The 20573-nt window shown below is 42.4% G+C and overlaps 1 protein-coding gene across 1 annotated transcript in view; it reads left to right on the forward strand.

Annotated features, from left to right (window-relative positions):
* Positions 1-16356: 16356 nt before the first annotated feature.
* The window catches only part of ITGB1 (integrin subunit beta 1), a 43144-nt gene continuing 38927 nt past the window's right edge, over positions 16357-20573 (forward strand). The window contains exon 1 of the mRNA XM_053952646.1: positions 16357-16453. Within this exon, the coding sequence (XP_053808621.1) occupies positions 16445-16453 (9 nt within the window). The 5' untranslated portion in view covers positions 16357-16444. The remainder of the gene's footprint in view (positions 16454-20573) is intronic.

A 20573-nucleotide genomic window follows, 5' to 3' on the forward strand; every position in this document is an offset into this window, starting at 1 on the left:
AGAAAAAGAAAAAAATGTGAGTTGGTCACAGTCCAGAGGAAAAAAGAGCAGATTGGAAACAGAAGCAGTGTGATCTAGGCTGTACACTGGCAACAGACTTCAGGCTGTAAATTGCAAACAGTAAAAGAACATGCAAGAGCTGGTTGTGGTGGATTCCTCATCAGCTGAGGCTTTCAAGCAAAAAGTGAAAAGCTCTCTGAAAGATATGCTTTATTCAAATAGGCATTTATGCAAGGCTTGTGTTATGTAGGAGATCATCTAGTTTGATCTTAAGGATCCCTTATGGCTTTACAGTCTATGAATAAAGAGCCTCTTTCACTATAAGAGACTCAGTATTTCAGCTACTTTGGACCCAACGTGGTGTAAGCAGGACTGCTACAAAGCAGGAATTGTGTCAGATACTTCTAATGCTGTGAAGGCCCCTGCAGAACACAATGGGGGACAAGTGTGTGAAAGAAGTCCTTTCAGTGCCCCATCAGGTCAGTTGTTTGAGCACAAAGCTGAGCTGAGTAAAGAATTACAGTATCTTACTTCTCACATTATGAATCTCTTTCATTGACATATCCACAGACCCATTAAATTTGATATTACGGCCACACAAACATGAAGTCTTCTGTGATTGGTGAGAGGTATACAGGTCTTCTGCGTTGCCATTTCATGTGATCATTAAAGTTTGGAGGGAAAAGGAGCAATTCAGAACAGAATTCAACATGGTGTGTGAGAAATTTTTTCACACTCAAACACTCAGAAAACTGACTTGTTTTTTTAAAAGGTAAAATAGAAATACTGACAGGTTGTCCACTCTGAATTCCAAATTAGAGACAATTTGCTCCACTAATAGAAGCTATCAGTAATAGGGTCTAGACAATGGAAGAACTGGGTTATAAAAAGGGATTACATCTGACAAACAAAGACACTTTGTTTCTTACTATAAAAAAGAAAACAATTTCATGGTTATAATCAGCAACAACTTGATTTTAGGAAACATTTGAAACAGTAACTACGATATCTTAAATGGTGTTTGGCTTGAAGAAACCCCAGAAGCTCGACTGTAGCTTCTGCAGTAATTTTGGCTGATGTGCAGAAATGCATAAATAAGCTCTTCCCCAGCTACTTCAGATATTACAAGGAACATAACCATGACACCACAGAGCTCATCTCCAGGTAAACACAGAGCCTTCCCAGCCTTCCTAGACGCCTACTGCAAACCTTTCCGTGTTTCATTTGGCCATTGCTAGAGAGCCATCAGCAACTAAGCTAATTTCTACTGGAAGCCAGTTCAGATCATTTTTCATTTAACACCAGTTACAGCAGTAAGCAAGAAACAGGCATACTCATAGTAGCTGGTGATGAAAACAAAAATAATTCTGAGTAAAATAATTATGAGCTGAAAGAAAGAACAGTACACATCCAACAGGAAAATTGTTATAAGTCTTATTATAAGTTAAAGATATAGAAGAGGGATAAACACTACATCTCAAAGGAAAATTATACTGATTTAGAATGGGTTGCATATCTGCAGTTCATATAAAACACCAGCTATTTCTGGAATGTAAAAAATATTTCAAGCAGAAATATTTACTCTCACAATCCACTCTCAGAACTGAAGTTCTTGTCTTGTTTACTGGAGTAAACTTCAGTTCAAAGGTTACTACTTGATGTCCCTCAAAAATAAGCATATTATACACATCCTTTTTGGTTTAGGCTAGCTTCATGGGGGTTTGTGTTTCTCCTGCTCATTAACTAGGGGTAAAGGCCAAAGTCCTCAGTTCAGCCAGGCAGAAGCTAGGAAGAAACAGAAAAGGAATGGCCCCAGTTCAGGCTGGATTTTAAGCATGTACATTCTTTCTCTCTCCACCACATTTTTTCCCCTCTTGCCAAGAGTGCCACACCATTTCATGAGTAAGAGCTTCCTTCTTGTTTCTGCATCTTCATTTCCTGCTGCCTCCTTTGGGATTTTCAAAATTTTTCACTCAGGCTGGGAGAATGCACTGAACTGAACAGATGATGGAGGAACTGATATGCAAGAAAAATAGAAAAGGAAAAAGAGAGAAAGAGATGTGAAGATATGGAAACAGGGAAGAAAATATGTCCTTCTGTATGCCAAGGTTCTAAGATGGGTTTAATGAGTAGCTAAGGAGTACAACTGTGAGTGCAGGCCTTGAGAAGGCTTCATTAGATACAATTTCATGTCTTAAAAATAGATAATTTTATGGTGCAGCTGCATTTCCAACACTGCATGCATTTCTGATCCCTCAGTGAAAATAATGAATGTCTAATGTACTAAAATTCATGTAACACTGCCTCAGAAAGCAATACAGAGATTGCTACTGGTCTCATACCTTCATCTCAAGTGCAGACTTCATATAATTTCAAATACATTCCCTAAGTTACAGGGTTGAGATATTCCAGTTATAATTTTTAAAAATAGAAAGCCAATGGTTTTTGTACATGAGAATATAAATGTCCAAAATGAAAATAAAGTGTCCCCAAGCAGTTTTCTGAACAGCTTCTGTTCATAAGTCCCATAACAAGACAACAAACATAGGTTCGGGGCTTGTTTTGCATTGTCCTGTAATCATCTGGTTTACAAAAGCTTCTCATTTTCCTAGAAAGGGACTTAGAGTCCAAACCACAAACACATTCAAGAGCCAACTGTTTTCAGACAAGTTACTTGAAAAAATTAAGGGGAAGGGCAGTTTCTTCTCTGCTCACAGATCAGATTAGTCAGGCAGACAAGTCCATTCTAGTAAGGATGTCTGAACATGCACCAGCAACTTGTGTACCTGATCCTGGGCTGGGGAGCACTCTCTGAAACTGCTGGGATTCTCTTTTACCAGCTAAGAGGCACCTCTGCCACTTTTTAGAACAAGACAAAGACATTGAATGGGAAAGATGAAGCAGATGGGTGATTTTCATCAGCAATTAAGTCTCCCAGAGCTCCAGATAAAACACCTGAACACCCAGGATGGTGCCACCTGCACACTCAGTGGATACAAGCTGAAGCTGGGTCTCTTGGCACAGATCTTAGTCTGCAGCCACATAAGTGGCTCTGCAGAACCCTCCAGGCACTGGAATTCCACAATCCTGTGTCTCCAGGGTTCATCTCTACAGACTCAATTGCAGATCAGAGCTTTAGTCGACAATTCTCTCAGGGCATGTGTGAACATTTCCCTTCAGTCTTATTTTCTGTCTGTAGACTGCCATCATGCAAATGACACCAATAATAAATTTGTTTCTCCCTAGAGAACTTCAATCATGACTCTTGGGTCACCTTTTCCATCCTTCTACTGCATGCTTCTATCCGCAGAATTCCAGAGAACTTTACAAATTATGAGACAAAAGAGTTTTATTTTTGGAGTTTCATCCACAAAGCACTAAACCTTGGAGGTTTTTTCCTTGTACTTGTCCAAAAACACATTTTTGCTCTGGTTTTAGTTATTCTTGAGTCTAGTATAAAGTCTTGGATACTCCTAACAAATTCCTCTCCTTCCTTGATGTCTGTGTCCTTTGAATACTTGTAGAGGTTAATCCTCCTCCCTCATTTGCCAACCAAGCTCTGCATATTTAGATTGTTTAATTTTCTTACATAGATTGAAAAAAAAAAACCTCAGCAGAGATAGAAATTTCTTCAGAAAATTAAGTGCCTATAAAAATGTGCAGAGGAGAGAAATCTGTTAAATGTCCTCACAGACACAAAGGCTCCAAAACCAGCTGAGGTCCTGGTAAGCAGCAGAAAATATGTCTGGAAGGAAGTCTACAGGAAGAGGGAATACTTTATTGCTCAATAGCAGAAGAGGCTTCAGTAAGGCTTGTACACCTTGTACACTAAAAAAGTAAGAATGATCATAGCACAGCCACTTGATCTGGTTTGTGTGTCCAGCAATGACCAATAATCTTGGGAAGAACCAAAGCAAGCAGACACTGTCACCTCCCTCAAAGTCCTGCTCCAGAGCCATCTGGCCCAGGGTCACAGTTCTTGTTCCTACTCTTGCCAGGAAAAGGATGCTAGCAAGCTCCAGCAAGCTGATACCTGCATCACAAATTTTATGAAGGGTCAGAAAAGTGAAACTCTGCTTACAAGCTCCATTAAAATTATTATTTAAGCTAAAACTAGTCCAAGGTCACATTAAAAGATAGTATCTCCTATCTCCATGCTTGGTACCATAGCCAAAGATAAGACAGAGCTATTTATAAGATCACTGCTGCAACCAACTTTTGTCAAAAAAAAATCTGCATTGTTGAATGTGAAATGGTCTGTCTGGAATATCTCTTACTTGGCAGACCTTCAGCAGAGCAGGAGTTTCTGAGGAAGCCCAGCAGATGTTACAGCCCTGAGATCAGGTACAGCTCTGAGCTGGGAGACAGGCAGGTCTAGCAACTTCTGGCTCACAAAAATGTTTTCAGACTAAGCTGGGGAGAAAAAAAAAAAGCTGCCTTTTTTTTTTTAATATAGATGTATTGCAAATGGAAAGTCTTCTTTTTAATAAGTTGCAGTAAACTCAGTTGATGCTCAGCCCTGAAGTACATTTCTCCATTACTGGACTCAATTTAATGAAGCAATGAAGAAGAGTACTAGAGTTTCAGGTCTGTTGGTACTATTTCAATTTTCTTTCATAGTTTTATTAGAAAATTAGGGGAGAAACATCATTCCTTTCTTCTTGCTCAAGAAAACAAGAGACAGAAGAAAGTCCATGCCAGCCGTGCCTTTTCCCTATTCTCCAGTGGAAGATTAGTGTTTTTGTATACTAAACTCAAGTACTTTTAATTCTCTTCAAAACGTTGCTGCCTTTTTTTCCTAATTATTTGTGTGTGACAAAGTCTGACCTGTTTTAATGAAATCCTGTTTTAAAAATATTTTGGCACTATTTAGTGGGAAAAGAAATCATAATGTAACCACTCTTTTAACATCTTAAAATGAGACAATCCCACATGAAGCAACGCTGCCCTGCCTTGCAGAATCATTACCCAGAGGGAAAGCACACCACACCTATTGTAGTTTGTATCTTCAGAAGCCTCTGCCAGGACCTTTAGGGTGTTATTTTCTCTCACTGTCTATAGAACTGAGGAACACAAAAAAATAAGAAACTAGTTCTATGTTATGAAAATAGAAACTCAAAACAAACTAAAACACAGAATAATGTATTTAAGGTAGTAGAAAAAAATCGGGTTTGTCATGTGAAATAGAATTGTTCTAAAGTACTCACGTTTCTCTTTTTCTTTTCTTTATATAGGTATTATGTTAAATACATACTCTGACTAAGATATCAAACCTCACAGGGAATTCTAGATTTAGGAGTTCGGAATAAAATGAGCCCATCATTTGCAAAAAGAGCTGCACAGGATATCTTGCAAAAATCAAAACTATGCTTCATTTTTACTAATTTCCCTTTCTAGTATTGCAATTTAAGTGAGTCTATGAGGCCAACAGACTCTAGATTAACAGGTTTACCAAACTATTACAACCAAATTGGTAATTACTAATGATCATCCCTTCTGGAGAAAGTTCATGGACTTGTAAAAGACCTAATGAAAATTGTCCACACAGTAGAAATGTGGAGGAAAAAGCTTGGACGTCTGTCAGGGAGGAAACCACAAGATTTACACTTTAATAGATCCACTGGTTACAATGGAGATGTGGATGAGGACAACAGCTGGAATCAGAGCTGACAACCCCACAGTTTCCATAGAGTTTCCACCACATCCTATTATTTATTCAGAAGCTATTTTCCAGGAAAACAGCCAGCCAGCTCGTGAAAGTGTTTTCAATAAAATAATTTTCAAAGGATGGTGGAACAATAGAAGAAGCAGACCACAGAGAACAGGTGGCCAGGCTTTTCTTTCGGATTACCTGATTTGCATGTTTGAATAATAATTTCAAGTGGGTGGTAGTATATTAGAAAGTGGTATATATGCAGTATCTCAATTTTGCACAGCCAAATTACATTTTTAAACTACTGGCTCATTTTTTAGCCCAGTTAACATGGAAACATGAAAGGTTTTTCATCTCATCATTGAAGCAGGTGTATCTATGTGTGCCCCATAGTGTTTGGACCCCATTAGTGGATCTCTAGAAAACGCAGAAAGAGATGAGACGTGAATATTTTTGGTTGCCTGAGGAATATTTTTAACAGAAGAATGTATTTTGAACTGGAATTGGCCAGCAGCACCAGTAGCCAAAAGTACTGCAGCAGCTGAGCAGCTGAGCATCTGGAAAAACACTCAAGGACAGGCACAAAGTTTAGAGCAGCAGCAAGGCTGACAGCAGCAGCCTGGGATGAGGGTTTGTGGGGTGGCTGACCTGGGGTGGGGACTTGGGGCACCAGTAGAAAAAGGGTTGTGAAACAAAAAGCTTTGGCAGTTACCACGGGACATTTCCTCGCTGAGATATTTCAAGCCAGGGGCCTAATATGAAGCAAATGGCATAAGCCCAGGGCTGCTGAGCCATGCCAGCAGCACAGCACCATCCTTCATGCTGTCAGAAACAGGGTGCAGCAGCCATAAGTACTGCAGCCTGCTGCCCAATCACCCCACAGGAGAAGGGAAGGACAGTTTAGTTATAAAATAATTTTGATATCAAATTCAAATATTGCCGTAGCTCATTTAAAAAGCAAGCAAACCATAAAGATACAAGCACTTAGCAGAAGAGGCTTCACTAGTTTCTCATGAACTCATGTGCTCACTAAGGTTCATGCTTTCCCTAGAAAAGTCACGAGCAGCAGTGGCATCTCAGGGTCATACAGCAGCATAAGTTAGAGCAATTACCTATCCAAAATAAAGAGTGACAAATCTTACCTATTTCTAGAAAAAATAGGTACACCAGTAGGGGTATGAAACTTAACTGGGAACTTAAATGCTAATAAGAAACTTGTTACTCTTCTCAGAGAATATTGTAATACATACATACATATGTATATGCATCTTTGTGTATGCATATATATGTACAGACATAAATAGATCAAGATTCAGATTCCACTTACGGAATAATTAATCCACCTCATTTCCCTCACTTCAAGAAATGTAATCACGTATTTTTTTTTTGTCTTTTATTTGCCAGTACTGGAAAGAAAAGAAGATGACAGAAAATTTAAGGAACCAGACACCAGAATTCACATTCCTTGCTCAGCCAGGAAAGCACTGTATCATTGAGGGGACACTCCACCACTGGATATAAGCATAAGAATATGAAACCCTAAATATATTCCACAAGAGAGTGCCATGTGAGTAAAGTGTCAATGAACTCCTATATGAAATTAACTGCATATTGTGTAGTTGGTGGATGAGCAAGACACAGCAAGACATTTAATACAACCACCCTGGGATTTTCTTTTAGACATGAATTACCTCATAACTGAGTATTTCTTTTACTAGGTGATTCAATGACTTCTGTGAGAAGAAAAAATTATAAAAATTACCTTGTGAAAAAAAATCTTTTATATTTTAAATTAAATTTCCTGTATCCCAAGAAAAAAGCTTGCTTCCAGAAATACCACAGTGCTCTTAAGACAGTAAGTCCAGTAAGATAAAGAGAGTAAGGTGATACAAGTAGTTCACTATATGGATTTATCAGTGCTGTGTCATTTGGTTTTACTTCAACAACTGAATAAGAGCAAAGGACAAACCTTCTCCTGCAGGTGAAGTGTCACAAACAAGTCTGTACCTTTTCCTACAAGTGACTCAGGTTCCTGTTTGCACTTAGAAGTCAAGGCTGAGAGTATGACTTAAGCAAAAATGTCCAGACAACAAGAACGACAACCTTCATTTTCACTTCAGTCCCATCCTTTCCCAACCAAAAATAAAAATGCCTCCAAACAAAAATTACACCACTTGCATTCAGTTTACCTCCAGTAAAAGGATGAGGTGTAGCAGATAAAATTGTTACATAAATACCCAAGGCCTGCCTGGTATAAAATTAAATTTTAAATAAGGAAGAACAAACAAGTCACTTGAAAGCCTTAAGCATGTTGTATAAATAACCGGCGATGCTATCCAGAATCAGCTGAGCTGTAAGCATTATCTGCCCCAACCATGAGTCAGCTTGAGTCAGTCCACTGTACTTTTATGGTGCTTTCAAAGGCAGAAAATACACCTCCCAGCAGCATGAAAGAAATCTCTGAAATGTGAAACAAGTATTTGGTGGGAAGGTGTTCTCTACTATAAGATGGTAGTGAAATTAGTGGAATAAATAAAATGCCAGTATACTTAACATTTCTGTCTCCTTATTTTTAGCCCAAACAGAGGACTGAAATCAAAGCATAAAATGAAAAGCAAATCATGTGTTCTTAAGGCCAAACAATTTAAAACTCTTTGTGAACTGCTCCTTCTGCACAGCAATTCTCCAACTGTGCAAAGCAGTGCTATGGCAATATGGATTCAGTAAACAGGGAATGCTTCCAGCTGTTTGCATCCCTCCCACTCCCAGTATGCATAACATCCTGGCTGGTAGAAGTTATATTTGTGTTTAAACACGATAAGGCTGATTTACATTAGAGGAATGTTTCTGATCAACCATTTGTGCTGAATAGCCAGTGACTAAGTGGAAATGTTTCACAGAGAAGAACTGAGTAAGAAGTTTATAAAACTTCAGGACGTGGTTACAGCCTCTAATCTGTTTAGCAGAGAGCTCACAACTTCCTGCGGCTGCCTGCACGGGGCACACACACATTTCTCCCAGTGCTCAGATCCATTATCCCCAAGTAACTGGGGAACAGAAAATGGAGGGAGGGCTCTCTACAGCCCACTTTGCCCATGGAAAGTTAAGTGCCAAGTACAAACTGGTTGTTACAGTCAAGGGAGAGAGATGCAAGACTTTTCAGGCACTAATCTTCAGGCAGCATGAATCACTCTGTCCACTGGCTGGTGTCAGTCTGGAATCTAAGGAGCTGCCTCTGGCTGGGACAGATTTTGGGGAAGGTTTGGTGCTGGCTGCTTGCAGGATGGATCATGGGCTGGGCTTCTTTGTCAAGCTGTCAGTAGCAGTGGGGCCAGTGGAGCTGTGGAAACCAGCAGAGGTGAAGAGCTGCTCTTACTTTAGCAAGCTGAGAATCCACTGGCCTGAGTACAGCAGACGTGTTCTTGAGGACGCCTTGCAGAATAGTTTTATAGTCCACAAATAGATATTTACACCAGTATAACATTTCTGCTTTGATATTTGAAAATAATAAAAGAAATTAAATTAATTTAAAATAAGGTGTTAGACTTTTATGATGTTTTCATAAAGAAAAAAACTAAAAGGAGGAGGTTATGGACAATTTTTTTTTTTCTTTTAAAGACTTATGCTGTCAAAAGATAAACTATCAAAATTGATATGTTTCAAAGCTAATTTAATATATTCTATTAATCACGGCTTTTAAACTTAATCTGTCAGAACTGCTTAGACAATGAAATGACACAGCACAGACCAATCTTAATTTAGGATTTACGTGTTATCTCACAGCTATGTCACTTAAGATAATTATTTAAATTGAACAGCATCTTCTTTTCATTTTACAGCTTTTTACAAATCTCAGTTCCAGTAAATTTATTAATATGACTTCAGCAATGTCCCCATAAACCTAAAAAAAATAGTATGTAAGTATTACTGCCTTCAGTCAAGGCCAGATTTCTGTTTATAACTCCATTTTACCCATTATACAGCTTTACTATATCAATGCATCAGGCTGAAGGCATCTAAGAAAATAATTTTCCTGAAGTTGTGTGTTTTCCTTTGGAAAGTAAAAACAGACATGCCATTTTCAATAGTGTAATACTAAGACACAAAAAATGAAGTTAAAATAATTCCTGGAACCTCCCATCCTCAGGGCAAAGGTCTTAAAGCCATTAGAGGCATCCCTGGCCTTTCTTATGACAGCTTTGTAAATCAGGCTACTTTATGAGACTGGACACGTATATCTGACAGAAACTAGAATTTGACATTTTCTGAAACTTTGTTTATAGCATGCAGACTCCAATCTGGAAAGTAGCATGGTGGATTTTTCTTGGAACATGCAGGTTCATTTTCAGAGGACATGGTGTGCCTCAACAGCCCTTGGAATTCATCTTTTCTGAATGGGAATTGGGGACAGATCAGTGCAGCAGGAATGTGTAAGCATGAGGGTGCATGTGCCACTGGCAAAAGGAACAGCCCAGAGCTCACACTGCAGACCAGAAAAAGAGACTGTTCAAAGCAGGTGAGGAAATCTGAAGGATCACAGATGAAAATGGGGAGAATAAAAAGGAAGGACATTGTAAGATGGAGGATGGATCATATATGGTACAAGATTTTTTGTGATACAGATACCAGACAAGCAAAGAGAATTAAAATTTATGTTTACTAGTCTGAAGACAGTTTAATTTTAGCTAAACCTCAGCTACAGCAGAAAGCCAATGCCACATAGTCAAGTATGTGGTTACAGAAAATACCACAGATCCTGGGTAAGCTGTGAGGCAAAAGGCTGAAAGCCAAATGCCTTTCTACCATCTGAGCAATGGGACATCCAGGATGGCCTGCATGTGCATTAGAATCATTGTAACTTTAAAATACATTTTTAACCTGTACTAGAGTGATCAATTCACCTCCTTGCAATGTTCAGCCTTGTTCTTTTTGAGCTTTTCTCAAAATTGTTTATGAATCTCTCTGTTGTATGTAAATTCATCAACAATTATCTTTTCATTTTCATTCCTTGTTGGTTCATTACACACAGCTAAAATCAGAACTTTGTATTTTTAAATTCTGTGGCCAGAATATCCTACTGCCAAGGATACTAGCAAACTACAATACTCCCTACCTGATGATGAATTTCGTTTAAGAGCCTGAACCTGTAAACTGAGAAACTCAATTATTTGCTTGATGAGTCCTGCAAGTTACACAGCTTATTGCTGCAAAATAACTGCAACTGCTGTCAGAATAATAAAGAAGGCAAGAAAAGCTGGGTGAATAGACAACAGAAAGTCAGAATTGCTTTGTATTAGACTCTGCTTAGATGACAAGGCAGTGGGATAAATCAATATTCAAGCAAAACTGCTATTAAGGTCCAGACATAACCTCTTAAGAAAAAGAATATTGATGACAGTTGTTCTAGAAAGATGACATCATATGGGCATCATTGAGAGTGCACAAGTGAGAGATTCTGGCTGTAAATCTCTGGCATCTTCACCCAAACATCATTACTGCCAAAGCATTTTAGATATGAGCCTTAAAAAAAATCACTTTTAAAAAAAGTCAATGAAATTATTTGAAGAAACACAATCATGAAAATTACTTCAGGTGTGTAATAATGGGGAGGATAAATTGGGGGTTTCAGAACAATCTCAATATAGGACTCTTCTACTTGACAGAAATAGTATTAGAAAAAATATTCTGTTCTGACATTTTTGCCATTGCTTTCTACTAGAACAGCCAGCCACCTCATACAATAGTCATTCCATTTGCCCAAATCTATTTTCCCAGTGGTACTATTACTATTTATTTCCTTCAGACTATTTTTGTCTTTTTTCTTGCCTACTAGTCTTGCTTAAAATATTCTGTTTTCCAGATAGCTCCTCTTTCCCCTATATATCAATGAACATTAAATCTGTCCTTACTCCCACTCTCATGACAGACTCTCAGTACTAGTAGACTGCTACCATCTTCTACGTTTTCTGCAGCTGAGACCAAAATCCTCCCTTCTCATTTCTAGCCTTCCTCTCCTCTGCAAAAGTCTAAATTTCAGTAATTTTATGCACTAATAACTACTGCATTGAGCTTAAAATGTTGCAGAATGTCCCTCTGGGCAAAACTGAAGCTGAAGAATTCTTCAAGGAAAGCTCTTGCAATCGTCCTTGCTCATTTCTTTGGGGGCAGTGGAATTCATTTTTTCCCCTGAATGAGCATGAGCTGCTTGTCTAAACAGTGGGAATCCCCTGAGAAGGAGGGAACAGAATATGCAGGCACGTGATCTCAGAGTCTCACAGAATAAAAGCAGCACATGGTAAGAATTAACTAACTGCTGAATCTCAGAAACTTACTGTGCATTCAGAATTACCATCCTTTGGGGATATTTTTTATCTCCCAAAGGCATTTTTCCTTGGGTAATTAAACACTAAAATATCTTCAAGTCTCAAGTTTTAAAATCTAGTTCTCTAGAAAACATGATTCATTTCAAGCAACAGAAGGAGATGGTGCAGAAGTCCTCTGCCCTGTGTTATCATGAGTGTGAGTGCTTGAACATATATCTCAAAGACTTTAGTCTCTTCACTTAACTCCTGCTCACTTCTTTTCTTTGGAACATAGGGGCAACCTGTACTTCATGCCTAAGGATGAAAAAGGATTCCCGCCTTGCTTATTGAGGATCAAAATATGTTACAGAATTTCTGCATATAACAAACTCTCTTCACAATGATGTAGGAGTCCCACAAAAGTGCTTTGGAAGATGTAAGTCCATGTGACAAACGAGAAGGAATGTGTATGCTAATGGCAGCAGGGATTTTAACAGCAACAGCTCAGCCTACCCAAACATACACCCAGAGGGGAGAGCAGCTTTTCAGCTGAAGGAAGTGCAGAAAACAAGTCAGAGGAAACATCAGAAGGCACAGTACAGCTGTAACAAAAGCTGTCCCCCAGCCCCTCTGCTCCAACAGCCTGCTCTGTGCCAGCAAGGGCACAGTCCCACCAGAAGGGCCATGTGCTCTGGTGACCTCCCCTTTCTTCTTGCCTGACAGCCACAAGTTTCTTTTTAAACACTGGCAAGCTGAAGGAAGGGCTTGGTGGACTCTGACCTTTTCAGGCTTATGTTAAACACAGGACTGTCGATTGAACAAAGTAGATATCCAAGCATTGATCATAAACCAGGTGTTAATATATCAGTTCTATTGCACCTAAGTGCTGCACATTGCTCCCGTGAACAGCAGGCAGGCAATCTTGCAGAGCAAACCTTTGCCCGCAGGATACAATCTCTGGCAATCTCCTGGCTGAACATTTGTGACTCACTTCACTCCTTGTGTGGGACAGAAGACCATGGCTCCAGTGTAAACACAGCACTCCATATCATGGGCACACTGCACAGGTCTGACAGGCTGCCTCCAGAGAAGTGTTGCTCATTCCTCATGAGGAGCCAAATAGTGGCTGTTATCAAAAGCAATGACCACAACCATTTAGCACCATCACTTCCTGTACTAAGTGACCCTTCTAATAATACTTTCTATATGAATCTTGTGTCCAAGCCCTCCATCCTCCACACTGGAAGCCAGAGCCCAGCGCTGACCAGCTGCCAGCGAGGTCGCAGTGCTCACTGCGCCCCTTGGCGACTGCACAGCTGCTGCTGGAATAAAACAGTGGCTGAAGCTGCTGCTGCTGCGCTCCAAGGTGAGGCCAGGAAAACTGGGTGCTCAACCCAGGTGGCTGCAGTCTGATGTGCTCCCAGGAGACCTGCTTTCTTTTCTTGGCTTCATTGCTATCCTTGGGAAAATGACTTTGACTTCCTCTTTTCTCTTCCACCCTTTATTTATCTTTTGTGATTAGACCATGATTTTTTACGTCAGGTTTATAATTTGGTTTTCTTTAGTTTGGAAAGAAAAAAATACCTTAAGTAGGGTAGGAGCATTTTGAAGAGGCAGGGAAGGAAAAGAAGAGGGGTGGAAAGGGAAAGTACTCTGCTGTCAGTAACAAAGTTTGTTGGGAAAGTGGAGCAGTACAGATAAATTATCGCTCCCTGGGGCAGAGGTGAGCGAGATACCTAGTACAGTATGAAGAAGCAAAGGTAGAAGTGTTAGTGGCTGGTGAGATTACGAAGTTGCCTAATGGGTGCCCTGATGGGAGGCATTTGCATTTGGATATTAATGTGCAAACCATGCACATTAAAACACATCCTGTGTTTCTTATCATTGAGGCCCCAGTTGAAAAACATCTCCCTCTAAACCCTTTGCAAGCTGCAGAAGTGGAGAAGATGCTGGAGAACAGGGTAACAGCTCCCTGGGCTTTAGTAAGTCAGAGTTCAGCAGCTTGGTAGCAACATGTGGCAAACGGGAAACGGCAGCCAAGGAAATACCCTGATAACTGGTTAGGAGATGCTGCAGCTTCTCCTGCCAACCAGTTCCTGCTTCTCTGAAGGCAGTGGCTCCTGAGGCACCCAAGTGACCCCTCACTCCAGAGGTTCCCAGCCAGGCACTGGGAGGGATTGCAGTAGAGCTGACTGGCACAGGGATACTCAGCCCCAGCCCTGGAACTGCAGCTGGGCACCCCTGATTTACACAGCTGGCTTCTTTACAAAGGCAACACTGGACACACCAAAACCTGGTTTGGGATTTGTGTTTATGTAAAAGTTATAATAAAATCTGTATCTGCAAGGTAAGTTAACAGTGAACCAAACACTTCCCAGCTTCCTACTCAATCCATGAAAACCCATCTTTTCTTGAGCCCTCCTGTGCAAAACTGCTCACTCACTCTCCCAGATGTCATGTACACTGCAGTATAGAAACACTACATTAAACATTTTGACATCACCTACAATTGTGTCTACTGGCTCAGATACCTCCAGCCCTTTTTTTTTCCTGGCATCTTTAATACTTCACAAGTGTTGGAAAATAACTCATGATTTTCATACCCATCTGTGCTCTCCAAAGGAGACCAGAAAGCAGCCAAATAATTCAGTGATTTTTTTTTTTTCAGCCATTTGTGAGACTTTTTCCTGTTGATTTCCTATTGCACAGCACAGCCAGACACTGGCTACTTGACACAATAAGATCTGAGCAGAGCATTGGGTAGCACTTGAACCACTCTGTTGAGCAGTTTTATTTACTCCTCAGAGCCCCAGTGATCTCGGTAGCACATTTTTCTACCACTTCTTTGCAGCACGCTATAGTGGACGGCTGCTCACTATTTGCATATTCTGGCAAAAACACAGAATATTGTGAGTTAGAAGAAACCCGCAAGGATCATCGAGTCCATCTTTTAAGTGAATGGCCCATACAAGGATCAAAATCCACAACCTTGTCATAATTAGCACCAGATGTGCTTTTTTCCCCCTGCAATAAAGAAGCAGAGAATAATGCCTTGGATAAAACAAATTTTTATGGTTCAATACTTAAAGTGTCCCACATTTTTTGCAGACCCCTATCCCTCCAGCTTTTACTTTTGCTTTTACTTTGCATGGCATTAATTTTTACCATTTTTAAAAGTTTGGCTTTCTGGTGGCTTTCTTCTTTCCTGGCAGCATTAATATTATATATTGCTTCACCTGTTGAAACATACAGTCCCTGCTGTCCTTATCTCTGGGTTTCAAAGTTATTTAGCTACCATTTCATTTATCCAGTGTTTGCTTTTGATGGAGCTGCTTGGAGCGGTAGTCTGTTATTTCAATCTCATTTTCCAACACCACTAAAACAGTTTTGCAATTACAGCTGTACCAGCATTAAAAGCTTCTGCTAAAACAGCTGTTAAGAGACTGCACCCTAAACCACCACACTGCCCAATTGGAACACGGAGTTGAATCACAGGCCACACTTGAGTAAACTAGAATCATTCCTTTCTTATTCCAAAATGCAGCTAGAAAACAAGCAGGGGAAAAGTAATTAAAATTATGAACAAGTTGCAGCACTGCTGGTTAAGTTAACCATACAAAACCAAGAACTGACTCAAGCTCCAGTAGCTACACATAAAGGCACAGTGCTTAGAGCTCTGAGCTGTGAGTTGATAGCTTGTGTTTCCCAACACCTTACCTTCAGAAAGGTGTCGAAAGGTACACTTTTTCATTTTTTTTAATCGGTAATTTTAAGTATATTTTAAGGGGTGCACTTTAAAATACCAAGAGCATGGTCCGAACACCAGCAGGCTCCGGCCGAGGGATTTGGGGGAAGCGACTTTTTAGCTCGGAGCATGTGTTAGCACCGGACAAGCCCACTCATCACTTAGTGACTTCCACTGCTCTTGGCAACAGCTGCCAGCAAGAGGGACGGGGGATCCCCCTCGGCCCAGATGCCGCGCTGTGTCCGCGCGTGGAACCGGGCAGGGAGGGGAGCAGGGAAAGTGCTGGGGTCGAACAGCCCTTCGACACCGCCGGGAGCCAGCGGGCCGCGGACAGCCCCAGCCCCAGTCCCAGCCCCGTCCCCACCCACCGGCCCAGCCCGGGGACGGCCGAGCCGCCGGCTAAACCCCGCCAAATAAGGCGCTGGCGGGCGGCACGGATGGAAGCGGGAGGGAAGCGGGAAGCGGGCACCGAGCCCCGCCTCAAGCACGGCTCTCCCGTCCCTCCTCGGCCCGCTTGACGGCAGCGGGGAGGAATGTGTTTCCGGGGCGGGTAAAGCGGAGCGCGGACCTCCCCTCCCCTCCCCCGCGGGCCGGGCTCCCGCAGCAGCTCGGAGCAGGCGGCGGCGGGCAGCCAGCGAGGAGCGAGCCCGGGCGTCCCGCCGCGCCCAGCCCTGCCCAGCCCAGCCCAGGACGCCGCCGCAGCAGCGAGCCGGGCGGGCCGGAGCGCGCCCGCTGCCCGGAGCCATGGCCGAGGTAACGGGAAGACGCGCGGGGGTCGCAGCCTGCCGGGAGCGAGATGAGCGGTGCCTGTGGCGGCCCCGGGGCTCAGCGCCTCGGGCGGGCTCCGGCGGGCGGCGCGGGACTGCGAGCGCCGCTTCCCGCGCCGGGAGCCGCCGCCGCCCCGTGTGCGGGTCCCTCGGCGCCGGTCCCGGGCGGAGGAGGGGGCGCCGCCTCCCGCCGTGCCCGCCCGGCGCTGTGGGCGGGAAGGTGTCGGGCCCAGCCTGCGGCTTCCTGTGGCGGCGGGACGGCGGCCGCGGGCCTCCCGTGCCGCTGGGGCCGGCCGGGCCTTTGTCCGCTCGGGGCCGGCCCTATCCCTATCAGCGGGGTAGCGTCTACCCCGGGCAGCGCCCCGAGCCCCCTCTCCGAGAGGGACGGAAGCCGTGCCGGTGCCATGCCCTGTGCCGGCCGCCGCCTCCCGCCGGTGGTGCCCGGGACAGGGGCAGCACTCGGCTGGGAAAGTTTTCGGGCGGCTTCCCGGGAGGGCGGGCGAGGGCGGGCGTCCGAAGGGGGAAGGTGCCTTCCGCGGGAAGCGGGCGCTGGAGTTACAGGAATGGGAACGACAGGAGTGAGGCAGTGCAGGAACTCGAGTACCCCGGGTTTTGATCCGCACATATGTGCAGAAAGCGAGCACTGAGAGCGGGGTATGTGCAGTTTGAATGACGGGATGGTCGCAGTGCAGCGTTTGGCTGCTCGATCCGTCCAAACTGGCTCTGAGCCTCTATTGCTTGCTATAAACTTCTGTCGGGATGGAGTGGGAATATAAGGCCTCTATGCCATGTCCCACATGGGGATTTCTGAAAAATCTTACAGCAGTAGTCCAATGCTTTGTCTCCTATTATTTCCTTCAGTTACTGGTCGTTGGAAGGAAACATGGAGCAATGGGAAATTCATTCTGACTCACAGGCCCATGTCAGATGTCTTTATGTTATGGAATAAGTATCTGACTGCCTGTTAAACTCATTAGGTAGTCTTTGTGACTGTTCATGAAAAGAAGTTGATGAGCGTTCATGTTTGCTTCTTCATTTGTCCTTGATAGAATACAACAGTCCATTCATGCCAGCACATGTGCACATAGCTGTTGGGTGAAAATGTTGATTTTTCTGGTAGATTTGCCATCGCTGCTACAGTTCTATATATGCCAAGATACACAAACCTTTAGGAGTAACGATTGTCTCCATTTAGATTGGTGGAACCACTCGCAGCTAATGCTACTTGTGTGCTAATGTGTTGAAATTAAGCAGGACGTTATGTATGTGGAAACAGATTTAAATAACTTGTACTCCAGGCACACAGATCATTTGGTAGGTGATGGTGACAGTGTGAGAAAAATTAGTTTTGAGAAATGAAGCAGCTTGGTAGCAGTGACGGGATTTTGTTGTTCTTGGTTGTTTGTATGGGCCTTTTTAAAGTAGTATTATACTACTAGAAAGATGTAAATAAGACTAAATTAAACCAGGACTAAGAGTAGCAAAGACATTCATTGTCCACATCCGTCCCATCGAGGAAACCGATGATTCATTCTCCTGTCACAAAAAAATATTACTTGCCTCTGGATAATGATTAAGTAGCATTTTGCAAGCTTGCCTAAGGCTCTATTTATAAGGGTTGCAAAAACAGTGCGCCATTGGCAATAGATTGGCAAGACAAGACAAGTTTAAGATGTGAACACCTTCAACTTTTGTCCTTTTCAAAGATGTTTCAGCTGAAAGGTTAAAAGCTGACAGGCATGCATAATCTTACCTTAATCAAAGTTGGAGCTGCTAAGTGCTGTATCAGTTTGCCAGCCACATGATAAATGAACCATATTTATTTCAAAATGAAATGTCAGCAGTTAAAACTCTGTTGTTCTCTGTGGGTGCAGCCAGGGAGCTCATTCTGCTCTCTCTGTTCAGTTGTTTGATCTGTGCCATGCCCCCCGTAATGCCCACCCTTGTGAAGGACTGATTTGGAGGGATGCTTGTTTCTCTAAGAATGTGCATGAATTTCTGATGGGAGTGCAGAATTTTAATGTTTTGAGTATTTTAAATTACTCAAGTGGTTAGCCTTATACCACTTCCTTTGGGAAGTGATTCCCAAAGCTGAAAAAAAACTGTCTGAGAACTTTTCCTGCTGTTCTTTCTTCCTGAGTAATGATTTCATTCCTCTCTCTAAACCATCCTCTCTATACCTCTCATTGGGTAGCTCTGCTGTAGTTCAGATATGAAAAAAGCTTGTTTGCTGTAGCAGCAGCTCAGGAAGTCGGTAACTGGGGTAGCAGAAAGGCGAACTTGGGGATAGCCATGCACACATGGGGTGGGCACGTGCTGTGGTCTCCCTTGCTCTGAATATAATTCCCTTGCTGCTGCTGGTATGAGTGCCTGTCAGTTGTTTGTAAATAGTTGTCATGCCTGCCTTTCCACCCAGTCTCGATTTAGCTGAGTGATGTGATGCACACTTAGCCAGCTTCTCATCAGTCTGCTGCAGGCTTCGTGCTTGGCTGTGGCTCTTGGTACTGGAACAAGGTACTGCAGCTGTGATTGCTCAGCAGACTCTTAAGTACCTTGTCTTGATGGGACCCTTTTAGTAAGCAAAGATTCTAGTTCTGCATCAGGCTCCCTTTCCTTCTAGTGGACAGCCATGCAGAGTCCCTGTTGCTCCTCTCTTGCATGTGGGCCGAGGCCTGGGTCTTCAGTGTGGACCTGCTCATGATGCAGGTGCAGCCTTTGCTTGTGTCCCTGTCACTGCTGCACAGGAGGTGGATGTGTGACTGTGCTGCTTTCTCTGGTAGTTCTTCTCACGTGGTGTGGGGAGTGGGTTTTGTGGAGGAAGGCTGGATGGAGCTTACTGGCCATTGCTATACCTGACCTTCCTCTTCCTCCTCATTCCTTTCCAAGTGTGTTTTGTACCCCTTTCATGTAAGACAGACTTGTCATCAGTGAGGCATTGCTCAAATGAAGTTAAATCAGTATTAATCACCGGCTTTAAGATTGCTCATGCCACTTCACATGGCACTTGGAAAAGACATTGATTAGATAGATCCAGAAAAGACAGAATCTATACTTAACAATAGCAGAGCCTATTCTGCCTCTTTTGCTTTTCTAGAATATCAAGTGATTTATTTTTTCCAACTTTTTTTTAGGATGGCCAATCCCTTTGGCATCCTTTAATTCTTAGGAGCTGCCGTCAACCCTCTGAGAGGGAATCCTTGTTGGGAGTGCCTTTTTTTCTTGATTTTTTTTCTTTGCCTTTTAAGCTACTTCTATTGGTAGAGCTCCTAAAGCAATTAAATAAATTTAATCAATCTTAAAAATGTAATTAAGGCAATATGTAGTTAGATTTATTTTGGAAGTGTCATTAAAAAGTACTTGTCAGTATGTGTACTATTCCCCTATGACTAGATTTTTAAGTCAGCTGCTATATTCTGTGCCTGGTAGAAAATTTCCTGTCTCCCAGCAGCAGAAAACTCAGAGTTCAGTCTGTGTTTTCCTGCCTCTCTTCTCCCATCTGTCTTCATATTGCTGATTCTACAAATCGTTTAACTCACCCCACTTGCCTTGCTTTGAAGTCACCTTCTATTAGCAGTTCTCATTGCCACTTCTAACTTTGCTGGTTCCATACTCAAGGTTTTTCAGGCTTCTGCTCTGGTGTAGGTGTGCAGGGACATTTTTTAGACAAACACATCTCAGAGCTGTACATGACAATAAGTTTTTGTTGTAGGGGAGAGTTAGCTGGTTTTTTTTTCTGAAGAGGATGTTTGTTTGCTTTCCAAAAGTATCACAGATTTGAGAACAAATGAATAGGTGAACAAATTCTGTGGCTCTGTCTCCTGGACAGATACTGGCAATATCTATGTGTGATTTAATGATCCTTTTGTGTCAGAAAATTAAAATCTGTTGGATAGTTCTAATGCTGCTGAATATTGTCATTTATGGTGGCACATTATGGTGTTCTCCTTTTTACTGTGTAGTTCCTCCTTGCTCTGCTCTGTGGTGTATTGTGTTGACAACTTTCTAGAAAGAATGATGTTTCTTGTCATGTGGTAACCAGAGGGGACCACAATATTGACCAGTATCTGTCAGTTGTTGTGGTTATGGCGTTTCTGGGGTAGCCTACA

The sequence above is a fragment of the Vidua chalybeata genome, chromosome 1, assembly GCF_026979565.1.
Source record: "Vidua chalybeata isolate OUT-0048 chromosome 1, bVidCha1 merged haplotype, whole genome shotgun sequence".
Lineage (NCBI taxonomy): Eukaryota > Metazoa > Chordata > Aves > Passeriformes > Viduidae > Vidua > Vidua chalybeata.